General features: G+C 41.8%; 2 protein-coding genes across 24 annotated transcripts in view; one reads left to right on the top strand and one right to left on the bottom strand.

Annotated features, from left to right (window-relative positions):
• The first annotated feature begins 11,830 nt into the window (after nt 1-11,830).
• CYP2R1 (cytochrome P450 family 2 subfamily R member 1) lies at nt 11,831-20,749 on the top strand. Of its 6 annotated transcripts, none has more exons than XM_083840243.1 (6): nt 12,737-13,267; nt 13,983-14,124; nt 14,557-14,718; nt 15,703-16,335; nt 19,252-19,581; nt 20,527-20,749. In XM_083840243.1, the coding sequence occupies exons 4-6, from the start codon at nt 15,963-15,965 to the stop codon at nt 20,700-20,702; spliced, it is 879 nt and encodes a 292-aa protein (XP_083696369.1). In that variant the 5' UTR covers nt 12,737-13,267; nt 13,983-14,124; nt 14,557-14,718; nt 15,703-15,962; the 3' UTR covers nt 20,703-20,749. The 6 variants fall into 6 exon arrangements, with proteins under 6 accessions (XP_083696367.1, XP_083696370.1, XP_083696368.1 ...); XM_083840245.1 differs by having other exon boundaries at nt 12,739-13,267; nt 16,139-16,335; XM_083840241.1 differs by lacking the exons at nt 12,737-13,267; nt 14,557-14,718 and adding an exon at nt 11,831-11,999.
• The window catches only part of PDE3B (phosphodiesterase 3B), a 107,876-nt gene continuing 98,861 nt past the window's right edge, over nt 12,589-21,603 (bottom strand). For 15 of the 18 annotated variants that reach the window (XR_014585181.1, XR_014585182.1, XR_014585186.1 and 12 more), the window contains 3 exons: nt 20,679-21,490; nt 18,269-18,337; nt 12,589-12,684 (listed from right to left, as the gene is read on the bottom strand). The gene's annotated coding sequence lies outside the window, so the exon portion shown is untranslated. The remainder of the gene's footprint in view (nt 12,685-18,268; nt 18,338-20,678; nt 21,491-21,603) is intronic. The other 3 variants (XR_014585183.1, XR_014585184.1, XR_014585185.1) reach the window with 3 other exon arrangements.

The following is a 21,603-nucleotide window of genomic DNA, read 5'->3' as shown; positions in this document are numbered from 1 at the left end:
CCCGCCGGCGGTAGCGGATTACCGGGCAGCTGCCCGCCGCCTCATGCATCACCCGCGGAGGGCCCTTTGTCAGGGCGCGGCGGGGCTGCACCTGCCGGCAGGATGTTTGCCGAGGGGGGGCGGCGGGGCCGGGGCCGGGGCCGGGGCCGGTGCCGGGCGGAGCAGGGGGGCCGGTCGCCCTTCCTCTCGCGGGTCGTACCGCGGCCCCTCACCGCCCGGGACCCCGCGCACCGTGCGCGGCCGGGCCGCGGCTTTGGCAGCCGGGTGCCGGCCCCCGGGCGCCGCGCCGGTTACCGGGGGGTTGTTACAGGAGCCGGGGGCGCGGGTAGCGCCTGGCGGCGGGCCGGGGGGCTCCGCCCGGAGGCGGATGCAGTCGGGAGAGCCGCGGAGCAGGTGCCGTCGCGCTGTAAGGTGTTTTTGGCTTCGAAGTTTAAGGAGGAGCGCAGAACCGCTGCGCCGGGCACCCGCTGGGGGCTTCTCCTTTCCCTCGCCGCCCGCGGTCGCAGCAGCCTCTCGGCGACCCCGGCCCCCTCCTTGCGCCGCAGCGGGGCCCCGCGGCCCGGCCGGGCTCTGCCCCTGCTCCTTCTGCACGGCGGCGGCGGCAAAACCGTTCGGCTGCCCCCCGATAACCGGCGCTCTTTCGGAGAGCGAGGCGCGTCCGCCGCTCCTCCGCCGCCCGCGGGCCGGGGGGGGCCCCGCCGAGCTCAGCGCGCCGCCGGCCCGGGGCACGGAGCCGCAGGGCGCGGGGCTGCGGCCGTCCCGGGGCTGCTCCGTGCCCCCCTGCCCAGCCCGGGGGCTCGGGTCGGCCCGCAGAGCCCCGTGCCCAGCCCGGTCCCGGGGCTTCGCCCCTGCGGCTTCCCCACGCTCGCTCGCCGGGCACCGCTCGCACGCTCCCCCGGCGAGGCTTCCTCCTGCCCCCCGCCCGCCCAGCTGGAAATTTCGTTGTAAATGGCACGTCTGTGGCACGCACGAGCATCCCGTGAATCTTTTGTCTGCCGGGAGAAGGAGTCGAACTGTTTGATTTTTAATCTCCCCATCTTCTGCGACTCCCGGTCAGATTTTTAGCTAGTCTTTCTGAGGCTGCGTTTGCAAACAGCGGGTAGCACCTAAAGGAACGCTCAGCTTTGCTGTTTCAGCGTGACTTGTACAGCTCCACCAGCAGATGTAAAGTGTAGGAACTTAAATGAGTGAACTTGCAGTCAGACATTTCTCAAACTCCACTCTTGCTTCCCCCTTCCTCTGTTAACAGGTAATCGTTCAGATATTTGCTTTGGGGATTTATTAACTTTGCACAGAATATTCCTCTTTTAACCTTACAAAAAATCCATGCAACCCTGCTGGAATAATGTATTTCAGTTCTTCAGGGCGAAAACAAGTTGCATTTCATCTTACAGTTGATTCAGTCACTTCAAGCACTTCTCTTGCCAATGCAGCTCAGCCGCAGGCAGGAGCCTGGAGGATGCACTGACTACAGTATTTCAGCTGCCAGCATTTCTACTTCAGGCTTTCACAGGAAGAAACATAAATTTACAGCAACAGGTATTAATGCCAATAGATATACTTTTGTGCACGTAAAGATGAAATAGTACTTGGATGTTGGCAAGCGCTTAGGCTGCTCCTTGCCAGAGCTAATGGAGGGACTCCCAGCTCGTTCTTTTTTTTTTCCTCAGTTATACGTCAGCTGGTCTCATCTGATGTATTTTCTTCTTGCAAACCTCTCTTCTCTCATACGTAAGATGGAGAAGAAAATTTACAAAATAAAAAGAACTGCGAAGATCCGTTTGTCTGTTTTAGGGAGCTGTTGAAAAGATACAGAGTTCTCACAGGATAAAGCTCTCCTGTTGCTAGATGAATCCAAAACCACAGGTTAAGTTTTCATGGAAAAACTAGCACAAAGAGGTGCCTATGAGCACTGCACTAGGAAAGCAAATGATTAGGGAAACAAGGAACTTGTTCTGCTTTTTTTCATTGCCTGATAATATAGCAGGTAAAATAATCAGTTTCAAAAGAAACAAACTAAAGAGCTACAAAATATTTTTTTAAAGAATTATCTAATACATCCTACAGATCTGAGTAAAAGGAATCTCCTCTCCTAATTTATTTAAGTTTGCAGGGAATAAGAAAAATCTGCCCTATTTTAAAGTGACTTTCTCACTTGATAGAACTTCTTACAATATTCTACTATTTTATGTTATTTACCTATACATTTTAAAGTGCAACCATTTTTTTCTACTATACATGTTGCCATTACATCAACAAGCCATAGACACTGCAGTGAGGTTCTTAAATGTTATCAGGTGACATGCCATTAAACAAAAATATCACATATATTACACTGCAATTTTTGTTCAATAATAAAAAGTAATTCTTCGAGACAGACAAGACTGTGAGCTGCACAGACAGCATTTCCATCCCCAAATATGGTTCACACCTGACAAGAGAGAACTCTTTAAAAAGGAAGGGAAGCCAGGGATGATGCCACCACCCAGACACGGTAAGTTATTCCTGAGGCAGGTGTGCATTATTTGCATCTCTCTGCTCTCTCTAAGCTTGGTTTTCGTAGCACCCAGATAAACCGTTTGCAGATCAGGACATTTCATGATAAAACCAGCTGTAAAAATCACATAGTCTTTCTCTATCTGTGTCTCTGCTTGTCTGTGTTTCATGTGGGTGCCTAGTCTGATTCAGTATCCTGTCTCCATGAACGGCCAGAGTGCATTTCCACTTAAGCAGACTACAAACCATGCAGGGGAAAGTGAGTGCTCTTGAGCTCTCCCACGAAAGCGTCTTTCTAATGTTTGATTGCAATCCATTCTGCAGAAAAAAAATCTAAGCTGAGCCAGAGTTAACCACATCATGCTGTTGTAAAAGAAAGCTGGACATTAACAAGAGTATCATATTTAAGACCTGAGAGGTAATCCTTACACTCTGCTTGTTGCTGATAAGTTCTCAGCCAATGTACTCTGTTCAGGGTAGCACGAGAAAGCTCAAAAAGACTCAGGCAAGTTGGAGAAGTTCAGAAAATAATAATAATAATAAAAAAAAAACAATAATAGTTATAAGAAAGCCCATAACATGACTTAGGAGGAAGAAAAAAACAAACAAAAAAGACACGAAGACTGGAGAAACAGTTAAAAAAAGGAAAGTCTACAGAAAAGTGTGATACCAAAACCATAAATACTTGCCACGTGTCTACATGCTGGTACTATGTTCAAAACAGCAAAAATATATGCGCTTAAAAGTAAACAGGGGAGATGCCACACATTAGAAAGATTGACACATTGAGGTTAATGACATGTAACAACAGGTTGTATTGCAGTTATGGCATATCTCTCACTGCGGGGTTGTATGGCATGGTAGTCAAACGTCTGTCAGGAGTGACATACATAGTTGATACACTCTGGGAGTGGAATATGATCGACTAAACTGCTCTCTTCAACTTTTCCGTCTCCAGTTTGTGAGATTCTGTAATTGTAATAGCTAGAGACTTGTGTAAACTCTGAAACGTAACACCTCACCTACCATCCAAACTTCTGTTAGCACTTGATCTTGGAGATGTTACTTCCCTAAATCATCTGCTCCTTTGCCTAATTCTGCTCCCACAGCCTCCAGAAGACCATATTCAGGTTTAGTCTAAGCTCACATAAAGCTTATCCACAAAAATATTTGACCGTCCTACAAATCTTGTAGCTTGGTTTAAATTTGGCCAAAACAATGAGAGCCTCTTTTTAGAAAAATGCAGTGCTTTAATGAGAAACAGAACACTGACACAGATCCCAACACTAAAGGGTTTTAAAGGTTTTCCTTTTTAATGAACATCAAAATTCAGGGTGCTTCAGGAAGTACTTTCTCAAAAATGGAACTGCTATTCAGCCAATTACTGAAAATCTATGAATCAGTCTGAAAGCAAATTCAGTTCTTCCAACATGCCTTAGAAATGCTCCCAGACTGAAATATGAAAGATATTTTAAACAGAAGATCAATGCTGGATTGTTTTAATCTCACTGAAACTTTCCTAATGAGCTTTGGCTTTGAAGCAGTTTCCCTGTATATATCCAAAATTCGGTGCAGAATAATCTTTTAAAACAAAGCGAGTCACACTGTCCTGCACTGCAGTTCCCTTGGACAGGGAGAAGTGGGAGACAGCAAGGAAGCTGGCTATGGCTTCGCCATCTTCTGTCCTGCATAACCATAGCTCAGCCTCTGAGCAGGCTGGCAGAGGCTGCAGCCCTAGCTCATGCCACCTGGCAACACCTCCATCCTCGAGAATTGGCAAAACTAAGCTGCACTCCAGCCAGAGCCGGTTCTGTCCCTGGTTGCAGCTCCAAAGCTCTGACAATTGAAATTCCTCAAGGGGAATTCTCAGCTCTCCAAATGCAGCCAGGGCAGACCTGCAGCATGACCAGAGCAACACAAGGGGGACAAACTGCAGCTGAGAGCCTCACTCTGAAACTATTTCAGAATTGGCACCTATTCCCACTTCATACATTCTGCTGCTGAGATAAGAGTTGAACAAACTCCTTATCTGGAAAGCAACCTCAGAACTGAAAACTAACCTCGTTAAGAAATAGCATTGTCATAAAACTTTGTTTGAATTGCTTACACAAATGCTACGCTACTATCTTATACGTCATCAGAGTACGTCAGCAAAAATCTGGTGAGAAACTATACTGTAGATCCTCAAGTTAATCCTATGTTTGTCCTTTACAAGACATAAGGAGCCTGGAAGATCTCATTATTTCATTCTTTGTTCTGATAGTAGTGAGGTCTGATTAAGCCACAGTATAACTTAATGGTTTTATAAGTCCATTCTGGGACCATTCAGTTGCCCCAGCAATATCAGCTGCTACAGCTATACATCCTTGTTGATACCAGTAATGGCATCTGTATCAGGAGGACCAAATGCAACTGTTCCTGAGCTGGCTGTTTAATTGTTTGACTCTTAACAAAAGCCACTTGGGCAAAGGTTTACCTGCACCTTTAGGTACTAGGTACCAAAATAAATCTCTCTCCTTACGGTGCTGGTAAATAGTATGTAAAGGAAAAAGCTATTACTATCATAATAGTTGCTAATCTACTTACATCGGAGTTTCTGGGAACCAGTAATCATATGAGAGCATCAATTAAAAAGACACGCTTCTATATGTTTGCATTAAATTGACCTAAGTACATTCTGAAAGATTAAAAAATAAGAGCCAGCAAATAAAATATGCCAAAACTATTTTTAAGGTTACAAGCTTTACACCACTATCATAGTTTTCTGCATCTGACTGACAACATAAAACGCTTAGGCACAGTAGAACTGTGACTAAGGAGATGTTGGTTTTCAGCCACCAAACACCAAATTCGTAAGAGAAAACTTTAGATGGGTTGTTCTGTTTTAGCAAATCATAAAGTGCCATCAATATTATAGGTTTAGCTAAGAAGATACTGTAATTCAGCATTCACTAAGATGAATGGGTATATATACCTATAGCATATAGATATGCTACAAAGAGCTATGTAATTGTAATAGATAACGTCTGCACATGACTCTAAACTTGTCAGTGGGCTCATGAAATTATTTTTGTCAGTGACAAGCACGCACGTTTCACACACGCTGATACAGATGTTTTTCATTTTCCTGCCCCCCCCCAAAAAAAGAAAAGGAGCAAAATCTTTACATTCCCAGCCATAAAGAATTTGTTTTCCTGTATAACACTTAATAAGAAATGGTATAACTGAACTGGACAAAAGATACCATTATAGGAAGAGAATGCAATTTAGCCTGATAAAGGTTTACCTTGTTTTCTAGAAGTTCAGTAATAATGTCAGCATTAAAGACTAAGACAGCAGAAGTCTTCTTTAAACTGCAGCTGAGTACAGGTTTGTGAAATATTTGATGGAACTTGGGAATTACTTCATTTTTCCCTCAAGGGTGTAACAGAGTTTTGATCAGGATCTTCATATTGTTACTGAAAGAACAGTCACATCTATGGGTATGTTTCTTCAAATTCCTTCCAAAGTCAAGGCTATGTAAATGCATAGTCATTCCCCGTCAAAGAATTGCTTTCTGCTTTTCTTGAGAAGACAGAAATGTAATCATTTGCTGTTACTTGACTGTCTCCTTACAGAATTTATGATGCGAACTAATTATAAATCTTGATGACCAGAATGTTTTAGAATTTAATAAAGATACATGCTTTAATGGGTTTCTTTACTCAGCCATCATTTTTTATAATTGAAATCAAAAAACCTTTACTCATCCTATGAGTTTGCTCATTTGATCATCTGTGATTAAGATGAGTAAAACCTTCCCAAAGTAGCAATTCAGCACACGCTACCCCCATGCTCTCGAAAGAATGAAAGAATGAAAGAAGGATCAGTCAGGAAATGGCAAGGAATCTGCCCTTGGACAGCCCATTGGAGTCTTGCATCCCTAAACCTCTGTTCTTAAGTGATTTCATCTGTCCACAATGGTTTATCACTTACTTCTGACAACTTTCAGTCATACTTATCCATGCCGTTCCTTTTTCCTCCATTTAATCACACATCCTTTAGAGGTTCTCAGGTCTTTAATCTTGGCTGATTGACCACCTTTTACATTTGGCGTGACCAAATCTGATTTTACAGCTGTGCAACCACATTCTTCGGTTTCAAATCCTCTCTTACAGCAGATAGCACCAACACGTTTACTCCATCACCAGGGCTAAATGCTACAGTAAGGTCAGTTTTGATTGTTCTCTCCCCTGCTTGAAGATAACTCTCAAATCGTGTCTGTTTTTTTGTTTGTTTGTTTGTTTTTGGTTTTGTTTTGGTTTGTTTGTTTGTTTTTTTTCCTCCACATTAAATCACACAGAATTACAGAATCACAGAATTGTAGGGGTTGGAAGGGACCTCAAGAGATAATTGGGTCCAACCACCCTGCCCTACAGCAGGTTGCCCAGGTAGGCGTCCATACAGGTCTTAAATATCTCCAGAGAAGGAGACTCCACAACCTCCCGGGGCAGCCTGTTCCAGTGCTCCATCACCCTCACCGTGAAGAAGTTCTTTCGCATGTTGGTGCGGAACTTCCTGTGATCCATTTTGTGGCTATTGCCCTTTGTCCTGTCCCCACAAACCACTGAAAAAAGGTTGGCCAAATCCCTCTGTCTTCCACACTTAAGATACTTGTAAACATTGGTAAGATCCCTTCTTAGTCTTCTCAAGGCTGAACAGACCCAGGTCTCTCAGCCTTTCCTCATAGGGAAGATGCTCCAGGCCCTGTATCATCTTTGTGGCCCTCCGCTGGACTCTTTCCAGGAGAGTCCTGTCTTTTTTGTACCAGGGAGCCCAGAACTGGACACAGTACTCCAGGTGAGGCTGACCAGGGCAGAGTAGAGGGGGAGGATCACCTCCATTGACCTGCTGGCCACACTCCTTTTTATGCACGCCAGGGTCCCATTGGCCCTCTTGGCCACCAGGGCACACTGCTGGCTCATGGTCAACCTGTCGTCTACCAGGACCCCCAGGTCCTTCTCCGCAGAGCTCCTCTCCAGCAGGTCGCCCTCCAGCCTGTACTGATACATGCGGTTGTTCCTTCCCAGGTGCAGGACTCTACACTTGCTCTTGTTAAACCTCATTTGGTTTCTTCCTGCCCATCTCTCCAGCCTGTCCAGGTCTCGCTGAATGGCAGCACAGCCTTCTGGCTTGTCGGCCACTCCTCCCAACTTTGTATCATCAGTGTACTTGCTGAGGGTGGACACTATTCCCTCATCAAGGTCGTCAATGAAGATGTTGAACAAGACCGGAGCCAGCACCAACCCCTGGGGAATACCGCTAGTCACAGGTTTCCAGCCTGACTCTGCGCCACTGATCACCACCCTCTGAGCTCGGCCAGTCAGCCAGTTCTCAACCCACCTTACTGTCCACTCCTCTATCCCACACTTTCGCAGCTTTGCTGGCAGGATGTTGTGGGAGGCAGTATCAAAAGCCTTGCTAAAGTCAAGGTAGATGACATCCACTGCTCTCCCCCCATCTACCCAGCTGGTGATGCCATCATAGAAGGCTACGAGGTTGGTCGAACATGGTTTCCCCTTGGTGAATCCATGCTGACTACTCCTCATAACCTTCTTCTCTTCCAATTGCTTGGAGATGGCATCCAGATCAAGCTGTTCCAACACCTTTCCAGGGACAGAGGTGAGACTGACTGGCCTGTAGTTTCCTGGATCCTCCTTCTTGCCCTTCTTGAAGATTGGAGTGACATTGGCTATCCTCCAGTCCTCAGGAACCTCTCCTGTTCTCCAGGACCTTTCAAAGATGACAGAAAGAGGTTCGGTGATCACCTCCTCTAACTCCCTCAGCACATGTGGATGCATCCCATCAGGACCCATGGATTTGTGTGCATTGAGCCCACTCAGATGCTCCCAAACCACTCCCTCCTCAACCAGTGGGGAGATCTCCACTTCCCAGACTCTTTCTCCTCCCTCCAGGGTCCAAGAGTCCCGGGAGGGAGTCTTCGAAGCAAAGATCGAAGCAAAGAAGGCATTCAGTATCTCCGCCTTCTCAGTGTCTCCCATTACCAGGACACCCCCCTCATTCAGCAAGGGCCCCACATTATCTCTAGGCTTTCTTTTACTGTTTACATACTTAAAAAAAAAGACAAAAAAAACACTTCTTATTATCCTTTATCTCTTTTGCAAGCTTCACCTCCAGGTGGGCTTTAGCCTTCTTCATCACGTCCTTGCAGGCCCTGACAATACTCCTACACTCCTCCCAAGAGGACAGGCCCTTTTTCCACACTTCACAGACCTTCCTCTTCCTTTTGATCTTATCGATGAGTACCTTGCTCATCTACGCAGGTCTCCCGCCCCCCTTTCCCGATTTCCTACTCTTCGGGATGCACCAATCCTGAGCTTGGAAGAAGTGCTGTTTAAATGTTGCCCAGCTCTCACAAGCACCCTTGCCTTCTAGCAATCTAGCCCATCAGATACCCCCAAGTAGGTCAACGTTGGCTCTCTGAAAATCCAGGGTAGCAATTCTACTTTTTGCCTTCTTCTACCAAGTTCCATCTTGAACTCCACCATCTCATGGTTGCTGCATCCCAGCCTTCACAACCCCCAACCTTCACACCCCTAACAAGCCCATCCCTGTTGGTAAGAACAAGGTCCAGAAGCACCACATGCCTTGTCGGTTCCTCCAACACCTGCGTCAGAAAATTATCTTCAACACATTGAAGGAACCCTTTGGACTGCGTGTGCCTGGCTGAGTTACCTTCCCAACATATATCTGGATAATTGAAGTCCCCATGAGAACCAGCACTCGGGATCGCGAGGCTACTTCCAGCTGCTTGTAGAAGGCCTCATTGACCTCCTCCTCCTGAGCTGGTGACTGGTAGTACACCCCCACAACAGTGTCACCCATACCAGCCCACCCCTTAATTCTCACCCACAAGCTCTCCACTCGTTCATCACCCTTCCCCAGGTGGAAAGTCTAATTAAAGTCTATTTCTTGATTTATAGCCAAACATTTGGTCTTTTCTTCAGTACATTTTTTTTTCTCTTCTTGGGTCTTTCCTATGACTTTGTTGGTTTTGTTTCCTCTTCAGAATGCTTGCTGCCAAAACTGTCAATCACCTGTCTTTTCTTTTCTGACACAGATGCCGTGGAAACCATGATCCTCCTTGTAACGGAGATTGCGATGACACCATTACACTATATAATTGCATGGTGTGTTTGGCATATTAACATTTTTACTCCCATGAAAATCAACATCATTTTCATTTTGCAAGTTAGCCCTGTGTAATTGTTTGTAGGCTGTGAATAAACCTTTTTCCCACCATTTTGAAGTTTTTTTTCCGATCAACCAGTCTGTGTAGTTCTGTTCACCTGAATTTGCTGAGCAGAAGTGTTTGGAGACCTCCTCTTTTTTTTAAATGTATGCAAGTAAATAGGTTTGAATCTATCCATTTGAGTTCACATGCTTCAGAACAGCTGCTCAAGCACAGTGAATTCTAATCCTTGGCCGTTTCTCCTCATTCTGCCTCTGGCTGGAGCCAAGCTGAGGCTGAATTTCTTGCCCTCCAGTGAGAAATCTTAGGCCTCTGACCTTGAAATGCTGACATTTTTGCAGGTATGGCCAAAATAATTCAAGACACCAGGCAGTATCATATTGAAAAAAAAGGATGAATGAATAAATAAGTGGAATGAAAAAATAAATTTCCAACAGTGCTCAATCCACTTCTTTGTATCATGAGAAACTGGATGAGATTCTGGTATGGAAGGCTGTCATTAATACACATTTTACAGGCATTTTACAGATAGGGCTGAGGAAGGTGCTGAGGCCTGTGGAACTGACTTCTCATTGCCTGAAGATTTACCCAAAAATCAGAGTCTTTCACTGTACTGACCCATGCAAACCAGCACAGACTTTGGTCGAACCCCCCCACCAGCCTTCAGCACATGACAACACACAGGCATCAGCAACTGTGGCTGAGAAAACTGCATCAGCATTGCTGCACTTAACCTTCAATAAAAGTTACTGGCATATTGTTCTGTAGTACCTAAGTGACATTTATCCTTCCTTCTCAATCTGCCCATCCCAGGCAATTATGAGCAAGGACCCTCTTTGAATCTTGTTCTCCTATTCGACTTTATAGTGTTGTGCCCTATTCAGCAAGTACCTAGGTAGTCAGTCTGATTGCCCCAAAGCCTCGCAGATGTCTTGCAGCCAAAAGTGCTGCACTTGGTCACTTCCCAGCTCCCCTCCTTGTTCCCCATTTCAGCCACAGCTCTTACCTCCTCTTTGTGCCCTCAAAGCAATGGTCTTTGCTATGTTTGATTTCTTCATCGCCTGCCTTCTGAGCAACATATGGGGCCCTCCTCAGCCTTCGTGCCATGTACTCTCAGGTCATGAGTGCCACGTTCGAAGCAGAATGTCCCATCACAGAAGCATACTGAGAATTAAGCATCGAATAGTTAGATTATCAAGTACATAGCGCACTTGATCCGTAATGTTATGAATGTAAGTAAGTACATAGGTATAAATTCTTTATCATTTTAGATTTTAGAATTCTCACAAATCTATAAAAAGAAACTAAATTAGATTCAAAAAAAGAAAAAAGAAAGATCGAGCTGGAAACACACGGTATAGAAATTATAACAGGGCAGTAATCCTTCTGTTGTGCCTAAGATTTACTGCCAGTGTAAAGTCGCAGTGATGGAACAGGAAAATCAGCGCGAGTGGAAACCAAGTGGAGTTTTCTATGAACTCTCTGGGCAGGCTGTTACATTTCATGGCGGGTTTGCTTTCTTAGCTCTGCAGTAAGTGATCCCGAGCTCTTCCAGCCCCCTTTCCCGAGGTATGGTCCTGCTGAGCAGCAGTCGCGCTGGCCCGTTAGGTACCGGGGGGCTTCCCCCAGCGCGCAGCTGCCTCCGAGGCGGCTGCCAGCCTCGGGGGGGAAGACACCCCCCGACCGCGGGATTTTGCTTCCCCGGAGCCAAATGAGCGGTTTTGCTGTCCCCGGTGTGCGCACGGAGGCACTCTCGAGCAGTGCGGGCACCTTTATCTCTCTCGGGCGCACCCCACGCCGAGACCCCAGCCTCCCACCCGCCTCCTCCAAGCCACCCCCCGGGTCCCCCCGCTCCGCGCCCGGCCCCGGCTGACGCGGGGGGCGGCGCCGCCGCGGGCCAATCAGCCCAATGGGGCGGCGGGACGGGACGGGCCGGGCCGGGCCGGGCCGGGGCCGGGCCGCGGCAGGAGGAAGCGGCGCGATGCGGCCGGCGGCGGCGGCGGCGGCGGCGGGGGACGCGGCGGCGGGGGCGGCGGGGGGCGGCGGCCGGCTGGTGCCGCCGCTGCTGCTGCTGCTGCTGCTGCCGCTGGCGCTGCTGGCCGCGCTGGTGGTGCGGCAGCTGCTGAAGCAGCGGCGGCCGCCCGGCTTCCCGCCCGGTCCCGCGGGGCTGCCCCTCATCGGCAACATCCACGCCCTGGGCGCGGAGCAGCCGCACGTCTACATGCGGCGGCAGAGCCACATCCACGGGCAGGTACCGGGCAGGCGCCGGCTCCGTCTGCCGGGCCGGGGCCGGGGGCAGGGAGCGGGGCAGCGCGGCGCCGGGGCGTTCTGGCCGGGCTGCGGGACGGGAGCGCTGCGCCCCCTGGCGGGCAGCGGCGGCGCCGGGCGGCCCTGGGAGCATCCCCGGCGGGGCGCGCCGCAGCCTTCACGGGGCGGGCAGGGGCAGGCGCTGGGGGAGCGCAGCCTTTGCGCTGGAAAGGCGCTGCTTTAAAGGGCCTCTAGGGGGATAGCTGGGTGTTTACTTACAGACGGTTTGTGTGCGTACACGGGGGGGTTCTTTGTTTTCCCCGCACTTTGTTATTTCTCAGCTGTTTCCTTTCATTGGCCAGTGTCGAGCAACCAGTCTATTCTTACACGCTTCATAAAAAAGCCAAAGTGGATATCCTGTCGGGACATCAATGGCAGAAACAAAAGGATAGGGGCATCTCCGTTTCTTTCTTTTGTTTTGGCAATAGGAAAAAAAAAAAAAAAGTAAATGTGTTTCAAGGAAAACATTCACATGAATGGATTAGAAAGAGGAAGGAAAATATATCATAAAATAGGTTCAGGCTTCCACTTGCCTGAAGTGCTGCCTGCAGTTCTGTTCACCTGCTGTCACCAGAGATCCTGCAGAATTTGGGGGCACTTGAAGGAGGCAGATCAGGATATGGGGAACTCTGAAAAAGATCAACAAAATGATCTTTTTTAAAATGACGTTTTATATTCTAGGAAGAATAATAAATAAACTATGACTACAGTATGCAAAAATGACAAATGCTCTCAAGAAGTATACAGCGAGTTTCTTCTCGTCACATAAAAAGCATTTGCAACAGTGAAAAATTCAAGTTTGCTAAAAGGAAATAGGGAAATGCATATCTTCACAGAATGCATAACTAGACTAATGCTCATTAATTCTTCATATAATGGTGTCCAACAGTGCTGAGATAAAGAAAAAATAAGGATTTGTGAAGGCAAAAAATATGGGATTTATAATGCTCAGAAAAGTATGGAAAGGGTTATAGAATTTTTGTCTTCAGAGTTTAGCCTCATTTTAAATTTTTTGAACCATAGGATAAATTTTTCATTTTGTTTAGCCTGTATGTGCCTTCTGCAGGATGTATTGCATCTTTCTCCAAAGCATCTGGTGCTGACCACTTCTGGAAACAGGAGATGGGACTAGCTGGGCTATGCTATCATTTGTTGGCTGTCATCATGGCTCTCACATCTGTCATCTGACGGGTCTTGGGGAGCCTGTGCAAAGTAAGCTGGTGTCCAGTTTCAGAGACAGAAAGGACTAGGTGCAGCTTGGTTGTTTTCACAACTGACACCACTTCTACATCTGCCACTGCAGAGTGATGGAAGTCTTTGCGATAACAACTTGTAGCTTCAGTCACAACATCCATAACCAAATTAAGCTACTGGAATTTACCTTTACTAAGGAAGGGAGGAGAAAAAGCTAACAACAGTGAGACTTTCCTCCCTTCTGTGGAAATAGTCTTACCAAATTAAGGAAGTAGCCAATACAAATATTTTATTTCTAGGTCTTCTATAAAAGATATACCTTATGCCTACTAAAGTTAGGGGAAAATATTTTTTTTTTCTGAAATATATGCATTGTGGTACCTGACTCACGTTTTTGTAATGACTATATGAAAGCATCCCCGTTCCTTACTTCGGAGGTCTCATCACGTTAGGTGCACTGCAAAGCAGAGTGTAGTGTGGGCTAATTTACTATGTCGTTTGACAGAATAAACTAGCTCACAACAAACTCTATGATGCCACTTGTATCACTAGTAGAACTGTCTGGTTACCTATATGCCCTACTGAAGTTATTATTATATTTATGAAGATTGTATTTTCCATTGAAGTTTAACATTGTTTCACTTTTTCATTAGTTGTTTTGCTTGCTTTTGTTATTTGTTCTTAAGATTTGCTTGTAATAGCATTTATTATTTTTTTCTTTTTTTCTCCAAAGATTTTCAGTCTTGATCTGGGTGGTATATCTGCTATTGTGCTGAATGGCTACGATGCAGTAAAAGAATGCCTTGTTCATCAAAGCGAAATTTTTGCAGATAGACCATCTCTTCCCTTGTTTAAGAAGTTGACAAACATGGGAGGTAAGTGCTAGTGTCTTCAAACAGAAATGCCGTTTTTGTCCATTAGTTTTCATTAGTGTTTATGATCACATAAAACATTTGCATTAGCTGTTTTCTCTGCTTTGTTTGTTTAAATCTCCTTTCATGAAATACTTAATGATTTTCTAAAGATATCTGGAAAGGATTGTCATTCTTGGACTAAATTCCATAGCAATGTATTTCATTTTTTGTCTCCATGCTCTCCCCTCCCCACTCAATTACTATCAGTTGCTGAGCCATTTTCTTTGTTCCTGGTGATCCTGAGTTTGAAGCATCTCTTAGTTTCGTATTTGGCTATGAGTAGTGAAAACATCTTCTGAAGTAGCTATACTTAGTACCTATTATCAGAAGTCTTCGAATTGTTTAGTATGAACTTTGAGGAACGTATTTTGTTACATCTTGTCTTTTGTGTAGATTTGGGCCTTTTAAGTAGGCAAATATGATTTCTGTGGCCTTCCTATTAAGAAGATCTATATTAGATGGGCCTCTAACATTCAGATAAAGTTGTATGAGGAACTTCAGGAAATTGAGGAGTTTAAGAGCTGCAGCAGAAACTTAAATTCTGTGGTTAAATAGGTCAGTATTTCTCCTTGGTGATTCAATTCTGTTTTGTTTGTTTGTTTGTTTTGCTTTCTGTCTTTTATGCTTGGCTTTGTAACATCTGTTTTGCAATACTTCTTTTACTTTGCATTACACAGATTTCAGCCACATCATTAAAAATTGTACCCTGTTCCTTCCTTGGTTCAGTATTCATTTTTTTTCTTTGCTTAGAGTGCTTAATTAACTTTATTGTGTTTAACTTAAGTATCTTAATTAACATTCAGGAGCTGTGTTGACTTCAAAGACATTTTTCAGAAGCAGGCTGACAGTCCCAGCTCCCAGTGACACTTTTTATACCTCCCTGAGATGTGGAGAAGTACTGTGACTTTTACAACTCTGATAAGAGACAGCTTTGAAAGTATTCAGTATTTGAATTCAAGCTTAATAGGAAAGATCTTTTTGATTTTTTTATTACCAATTTCACTTCTTAAGTTTTGTTTATAGGATATGCTACTTTAATAATAAGTGAGTGAGAACTTCAGTGAAGAAAGGAAGATATGGGCTTTACTACGTTAGTATACGTGTTACGTCCCAGAAGGGCTTGTGTTTTGATTGCTAAAATGTTTTTTTGTCTTTATGGATATCAAAATACTCTTGCTGTACCTGTTGACATTAGAGTTGCATTGCATTTTGCTGTGTGGAAGTACCCATAGCAACTGTTCTATCTTAATCCAAATTTTCATAAACACAACATGTTTCCAAACTGATCAGATGTGCCTCTACATAAGGATACGATGTCTGTTAGCCTGCTTGGATAGGTTAGGCAAATGTTTGTCAGGAGTAGCTTAGGCAAATTTAATTCAACTTTGAGGCAGAGAGGTTGTTTCAGTAATCACTTAATGGCTTGTTCTATCAATAGTAATATACTCTTAGAGTGGATTGATATGTTAAATAATTTTATCATCTTATGGGGGAAAAATAAAGCATTGCATAAAATACTGTGTCAAAATATTTTTTCAGGCTTACTGAACAGTAAATATGGCAGAGGATGGACAGAACATCGCAAATTAGCTGTAAATACCTTTCGAATTTTTGGATATGGTCAAAGGTCCTTTGAACACAAAATTTCTGAAGAATCTGTGTTTTTTCTTGATGCCATCGATACATACAAAGGCAGACCATTTGATCTTAAGCACTTGATAACAAATGCCGTTTCAAACATTACTAATCTGATTATTTTTGGAGAACGTTTTACGTATGAAGATACTGAATTTCAGCACATGATTGAGATTTTTAGTGAAAATATTGAATTAGCTGCTAGCGCTTCTGTATTTTTGTATAATGCTTTTCCGTGGATTGGTATCTTGCCATTTGGGAAACACCAGCAGCTGTTTAAAAATGCAGCTGAAGTCTATGACTTTCTTCATGAGCTTATTGAACGTGTCTCTGAAAATAGGAAGCCTCAGTCACCTCGACATTTTGTAGATGCATATTTAGATGAGATGGACTGCAATGAAAATGATCCAGAATCTACATATTCAAGAGAAAACTTAATTTTCTCTGTTGGAGAACTCATCATAGCTGGGACAGAAACCACAACAAATGTTTTAAGATGGGCAGTGTTATTTATGGCTCTTTATCCAAACATTCAAGGTAAGAATGCTGATATTTTGAGGAACTGATACGCTTTCCTATTGCCAATTTAAAATGCTTTTTCAAAATAGTGAAGTTATCCATACTTGTAACTAAAAAGGAAGGTTTGTATATATTACTGCACTTCATTTTCCAAATATGCTATGGACAGATGTGAAAAGCTGATTTTATTTGCAGATGAAGATATCAAAAGTGAAGCATTGATAGTATTGATGATAGTATCTTAGAATAATACTAAATTTTGTTTTAAAACTGTTTAAGAAGCTTTGATTTTTTTTCCATAAATTATTTCTAATATCTTTAAATTTAGCATTATGGTGCTTAATATTGGTTGGCAGGTGCACTAGCTGTATGTAGTAAAATAATAAAGAAATGCAAATATGTATAAAAATAATAAACTAAATAAATAAAATGTAAAGGCATCAGAAAAAATGTTTTGGATAACTGCTTAGGTACAATTTCATTTATAATTAAGTGCCTCCACTCAAAATAGATTTAGGTATCACAAACATGTATATTTATACTTCTAGAAGAAAGAAAAAAAGCATTTCAAAAATATAAGATACGTTACAGACATTCTGAAGTAAGGCAGCACTAGATGTTTGAGTATCAGCCCAGACACTTTGTGTAGAAGTTTGGATATTAGAAGTGAGTAGTAACACTTCTTGTTTCACTGCTTACAGTTTTGCTTTTCCTATCAAAATCTTAGACGTGCTAAGTTCAACTAGGGACTTTCAGTATTTGGAGAAAAAGCAGCATAGATGACTCAGACTTGGAAAGTTACTATTTATACTTTGACCAAATAATATTGCTCTAACACCAATTTGAACACCATTATTTTAGATTAGGGATGAAAACAGTACCCATGTCTATAAGGCTATTAAGTTCTGCATAGGAACCAGATATCATTATAAATGAAAGATTATGTTTTCTTCTCATGGTAGTCGGTATAAAACTGCATTTTCTGATTTTCTCAGCTATATAATATATATCTTTTTAATTTAAATCAAGTGGACAAAACATAATTATTCTTTTTAAATTAGATAAACTTTTATATTTAAGGCAAATACAGCTCTATTTAAAAAACATTGAAAATTAAGATATGTAACAATGAAAACATATGTCAAGACCTGACATTCAATAAACAGAAAAAAGCATTCAGATTAAATATAGAAAATTGATGCCAAAGCTTTTTTATTGCTGTTACGATAATTGTTTTTGGTTTCATATTCACTGAGCTGGTTAAAATATTTGGTTAAGTAGAACTAAAGTTTTCTTAATGTCTTCTGACAGCCATAATTTCTTACATATTTTCTTATTTTCATTTGTTCAATGATTTTAGTTAGCTGATTAATTCATTGAACATGAGGTAACTTGTTAAAGATTAAAAATCAGGCAATTTTCATCTTCTAGTTTAGGATTAAAAGCAAGCTGTAGCAGAATTGAAATGTGTTGGTAGACATTCTAAGGAGAAATACCTACTTTCAGTTCACTGAGTACAAATAATATTATTTTGTGGGAGCTTAAAACTAAGATTGCTAGTTTTAAACAAGAAGCATACTTCAGAGGTTTTAAAACAGAAGGGTCTAAAAAAATAAATATTGCTTATATGCTTCTGAGTTCCACTGATTCATCTTTATGCTTGACATAGTACAACTAGAGAGTCTACCAAAAAAAAAGAAAAAACATTCAATAAAATTAAAAAAATATATAATCTGATTAAAGATACTTAAGTTTTAGGTTGCATATATAAATTCTCTATATTTAGCTGAAAAGAAAGTATATCAAGTGCCATAAGTAATCGATAGGATAAGATTAACTGAGAACATCCTTACTCCTCTATTAAGAGCTGACCAAGATACTTATTCAATAGAGATCAGGAAAACGTAGTTTTGTCTCCTATAACATTGGAGTTTTGTAGAGGTCCACTTACCTAAAATAATCTTCTGATTCCAGATCTTATGGTATAAAGTTACTGATTCGGGATTCAAATTCAGTTCACCTGGATAAAAATAAAAATTGCTATTACCTTATTACAATGTACAGCAATACATCACTGCATTACAGAACGTACTTTCACTAAGCTGCTTCTCATCTTTTTATTTTTATGTGAAATGTTGTCACTTCATGTTGAAGAACCTGGTCATTCTGGTAGAATTTTTCTGTAATTTCCCAGATTTTTACTATCAATCCCACATGAACTGTAAATAAATAAATAAAAAAAACCAGTTTTGTTTTAGTTAGGAGCTGTTTGACAGTTTCAACAAAAAAGGTGTATCGGGGAAAAAAAAAAAAAAGAGGAGGTCTGGACACCTTTGAGATGATTTAAATAATGATCTTATGCCTGTGAAGTTAATTTTTAAAATAGCTTAAAAACAGAGACTGATTGAATTTGTTCCTTTTCAGTTAAATTCAGAATCTAGCTATAACTGTCCCTCTTATCTGATACGCTACAATGAGAATTATTTTCATTTCAAGAGTAAATGACTTTACACTATGACAATTTCAAAGAATCAGCAGAATTATACAAATGAAATCTTAAGTAGGTAATTTCAGTGTTCTTTGTGTCCACTCAGGTACTTAAAGTACATTATCTTTGCAGTGTCATGCTTGTTTCCTTCATTTTGAAGAGCTCCAGAAATAAAAGTATACTCAAGTGCTCAAGTGAAAAAGAGTATGTCAGAGCATGTTTTCACTTTTTAATAGTTGCTCTTTAAATGAAGATTACTGGTATATATGCTAATAAGAATTCCTACTAGCTGGAGGAAGAAAACAAGAGTCTAAATACTTATAAGCTACTATATTTTGTATAAGGTATTTCACGTTTCAGTATTGATTTAAAAGTATGTTTTTAAGCTAGAAAATATGCAGAATATTATTCAATAAACAACATGCTTTTATTCCTTTTCCTAACAGGGCAAGTTCAAAAAGAAATTGATTTAGTCATCGGCCCAAACAAAATGCCTTCTTTAGAAGAGAAATGTAAAATGCCATATACGGAGGCTGTTCTACATGAAGTTCTAAGATTCTGTAACATAGTTCCGCTAGGTATTTTTCACGCAACTTCTAAAGATACTGTCGTGCGTGGTTACTCTATTCCTGAAGGCACTACAGTCATTACAAACCTCTACTCTGTACATTTTGATGAAAAATACTGGAGCAACCCAGAAGTGTTTTTTCCCGAGAGGTTTTTGGACAGCAGTGGGCAGTTTGTCAAGAAAGATGCATTTGTTCCTTTTTCACTAGGTACGAGCCATTGCTTCGACTGTTCCTTTTCATAAATCTACGAATGTACAACATGGAATTGATAGCAATTAATCAGGAATGGACAGCATGATATAAAATGTCCACAGTTCTGATAAAACAGCTATTTTAAAGATATATTCAATGTAATGCATTCTGGACGTAGCAGATTTTTGAATAATATCCTTATTATTATATAAACTAACAAAAGAGACTGCATAGTATCCTTATCTGAGGAGTCTATATACATCATATCTTTGTAGTACGTAAATGCTCTTTGTTACATGATTAATGCAGATAGTCACTTGCTGCTGAATTCATTACATACAGGCGATTTACACATCCAGTTTTCAAATTTCAGCACTTTGGTCAGCACCAGAAATTGCAGGTATTATTCCAAACTACCTTGGGGGTCAGATTATAGCACTGCATTCTGCCCCAAGGAAATATTCTTGGAGTCCTAAATTATCTTTATAGGCATCATATAGTGCCTCTAAAGGGCAAATTTACCTCACATATAATTAGCAACCTAAAAATTACTTGTTTAGTCTAAGCTCACTGCCTACCTCTGCAGTCCATAGAAAGACATACCCTGTGTAGAGGATTACTTACTTTACTATCTGAGATACTCTATCTCCAAGAAATAAAAGGAGCCAAGACAATTCTCTTGGACTAGATGCACAACTTATACATGGCCAAAGTTAGATGTAATGAATTATATCTTTATTGCATATTTTATTATGGTTTTGGAGGGTTTGTTTGTTTGGTTGGTTTTGTTTGTTTTGGTTATTCTACCGTATTACTTCTAGGTTTTGTTATCCATTCATCTGTCTTCCAAAACCACTATTTCCCTTAGAACAGAAATGACCATTCTTATTCATGAGTGAAAATGTAATTATTTAATGAATTTTTAAATTTTTTTTTTCAAAAACTTTTTTTCCAATCCAGGAAGAAGACATTGTCTTGGAGAACAGCTAGCTCGAATGGAAATGTTTTTGTTTTTCACTTCGTTGCTACAACGATTTCATCTGTGTTTTCCTCATGGTGTGATTCCAGATCTCAAACCGAGGTTAGGCATGACATTACAACCACAGCCATACCTCATTTGTGCAGAAAGACGATGAAGAGAAGTATCTGGACTGTCAGGTGGAATAAAATGCTCCAAGTTGCAGCTGAGGAATCACTTGCCTTCTATGTCTAAATGTATTCATGTTGGAAGAACAAAAAATTTAAGAACTTAAACTGTGGCTATTTGTGCACAAGTTTGTTTTTTTTTTTTACTTGGTTTTCATATATATAAAAAACAAAACAAAAAAAAAGCAAAGTCATACAGCACATCCTGTGTTTAAAGTTGATGTTTTCAGTCCATAATTATTATTTTTTTGAAAATAGCTTCTGTTTCAGCTTTTAAATATTTCTTTGCAAGCTATTTTACTTGAGAGGATATTTTTATAAACATGGAATATATTGCTCGAAATTTTTTATGCGGCGATTTATCTGTAGAAATCCCATACACATTATTCCAGCAAAGCAGTTCTTTATAATTCTCCATTAAATTTACATAGCTAAAAAGGTTTTAAAGATATCTATTTAACTGTATGTAATTTAAAAAAATATATTATTTCTAGCCTTGATGAACAAATTGACAAAACATTTTAATCATTACTTCTCCTTGCCCAATCTTCCTAGTTGGTCTTCATTTTCTAGCAAGTCAGATAACCGCATGAATTCACTTTTAAGATCTTTTATGGCTTGCTTCTCATTTAGTAACATACACAAAGTGTTCCATTATTCCCATGCTCATGACAATTACAGCAATCTTCTTTGCCAGTTTATTGCATTTCCAGACACGGGTCCTCCATTGCCTCCCAACACAACGCATTATGTAATCATTAAGCTCTTCCAAAGTAGTCTAGAAAAAAAGTGTTTGTGTTACCAGTGTCACATGCAGCTATGCTATAAGTCAAGAAAATAAGCTGCTAATGAGACTGACAAGAAAAGAGACTTTTTTTGGGGGGGGGGGGG

Source organism: Anser anser (genome assembly GCF_964211835.1).
Source record: "Anser anser genome assembly, chromosome: 5".
NCBI lineage: Eukaryota > Metazoa > Chordata > Aves > Anseriformes > Anatidae > Anser > Anser anser.
Note: the sequence above shows the minus strand (reverse complement) of the source record. Positions and strands in the feature narration are given on the sequence as shown.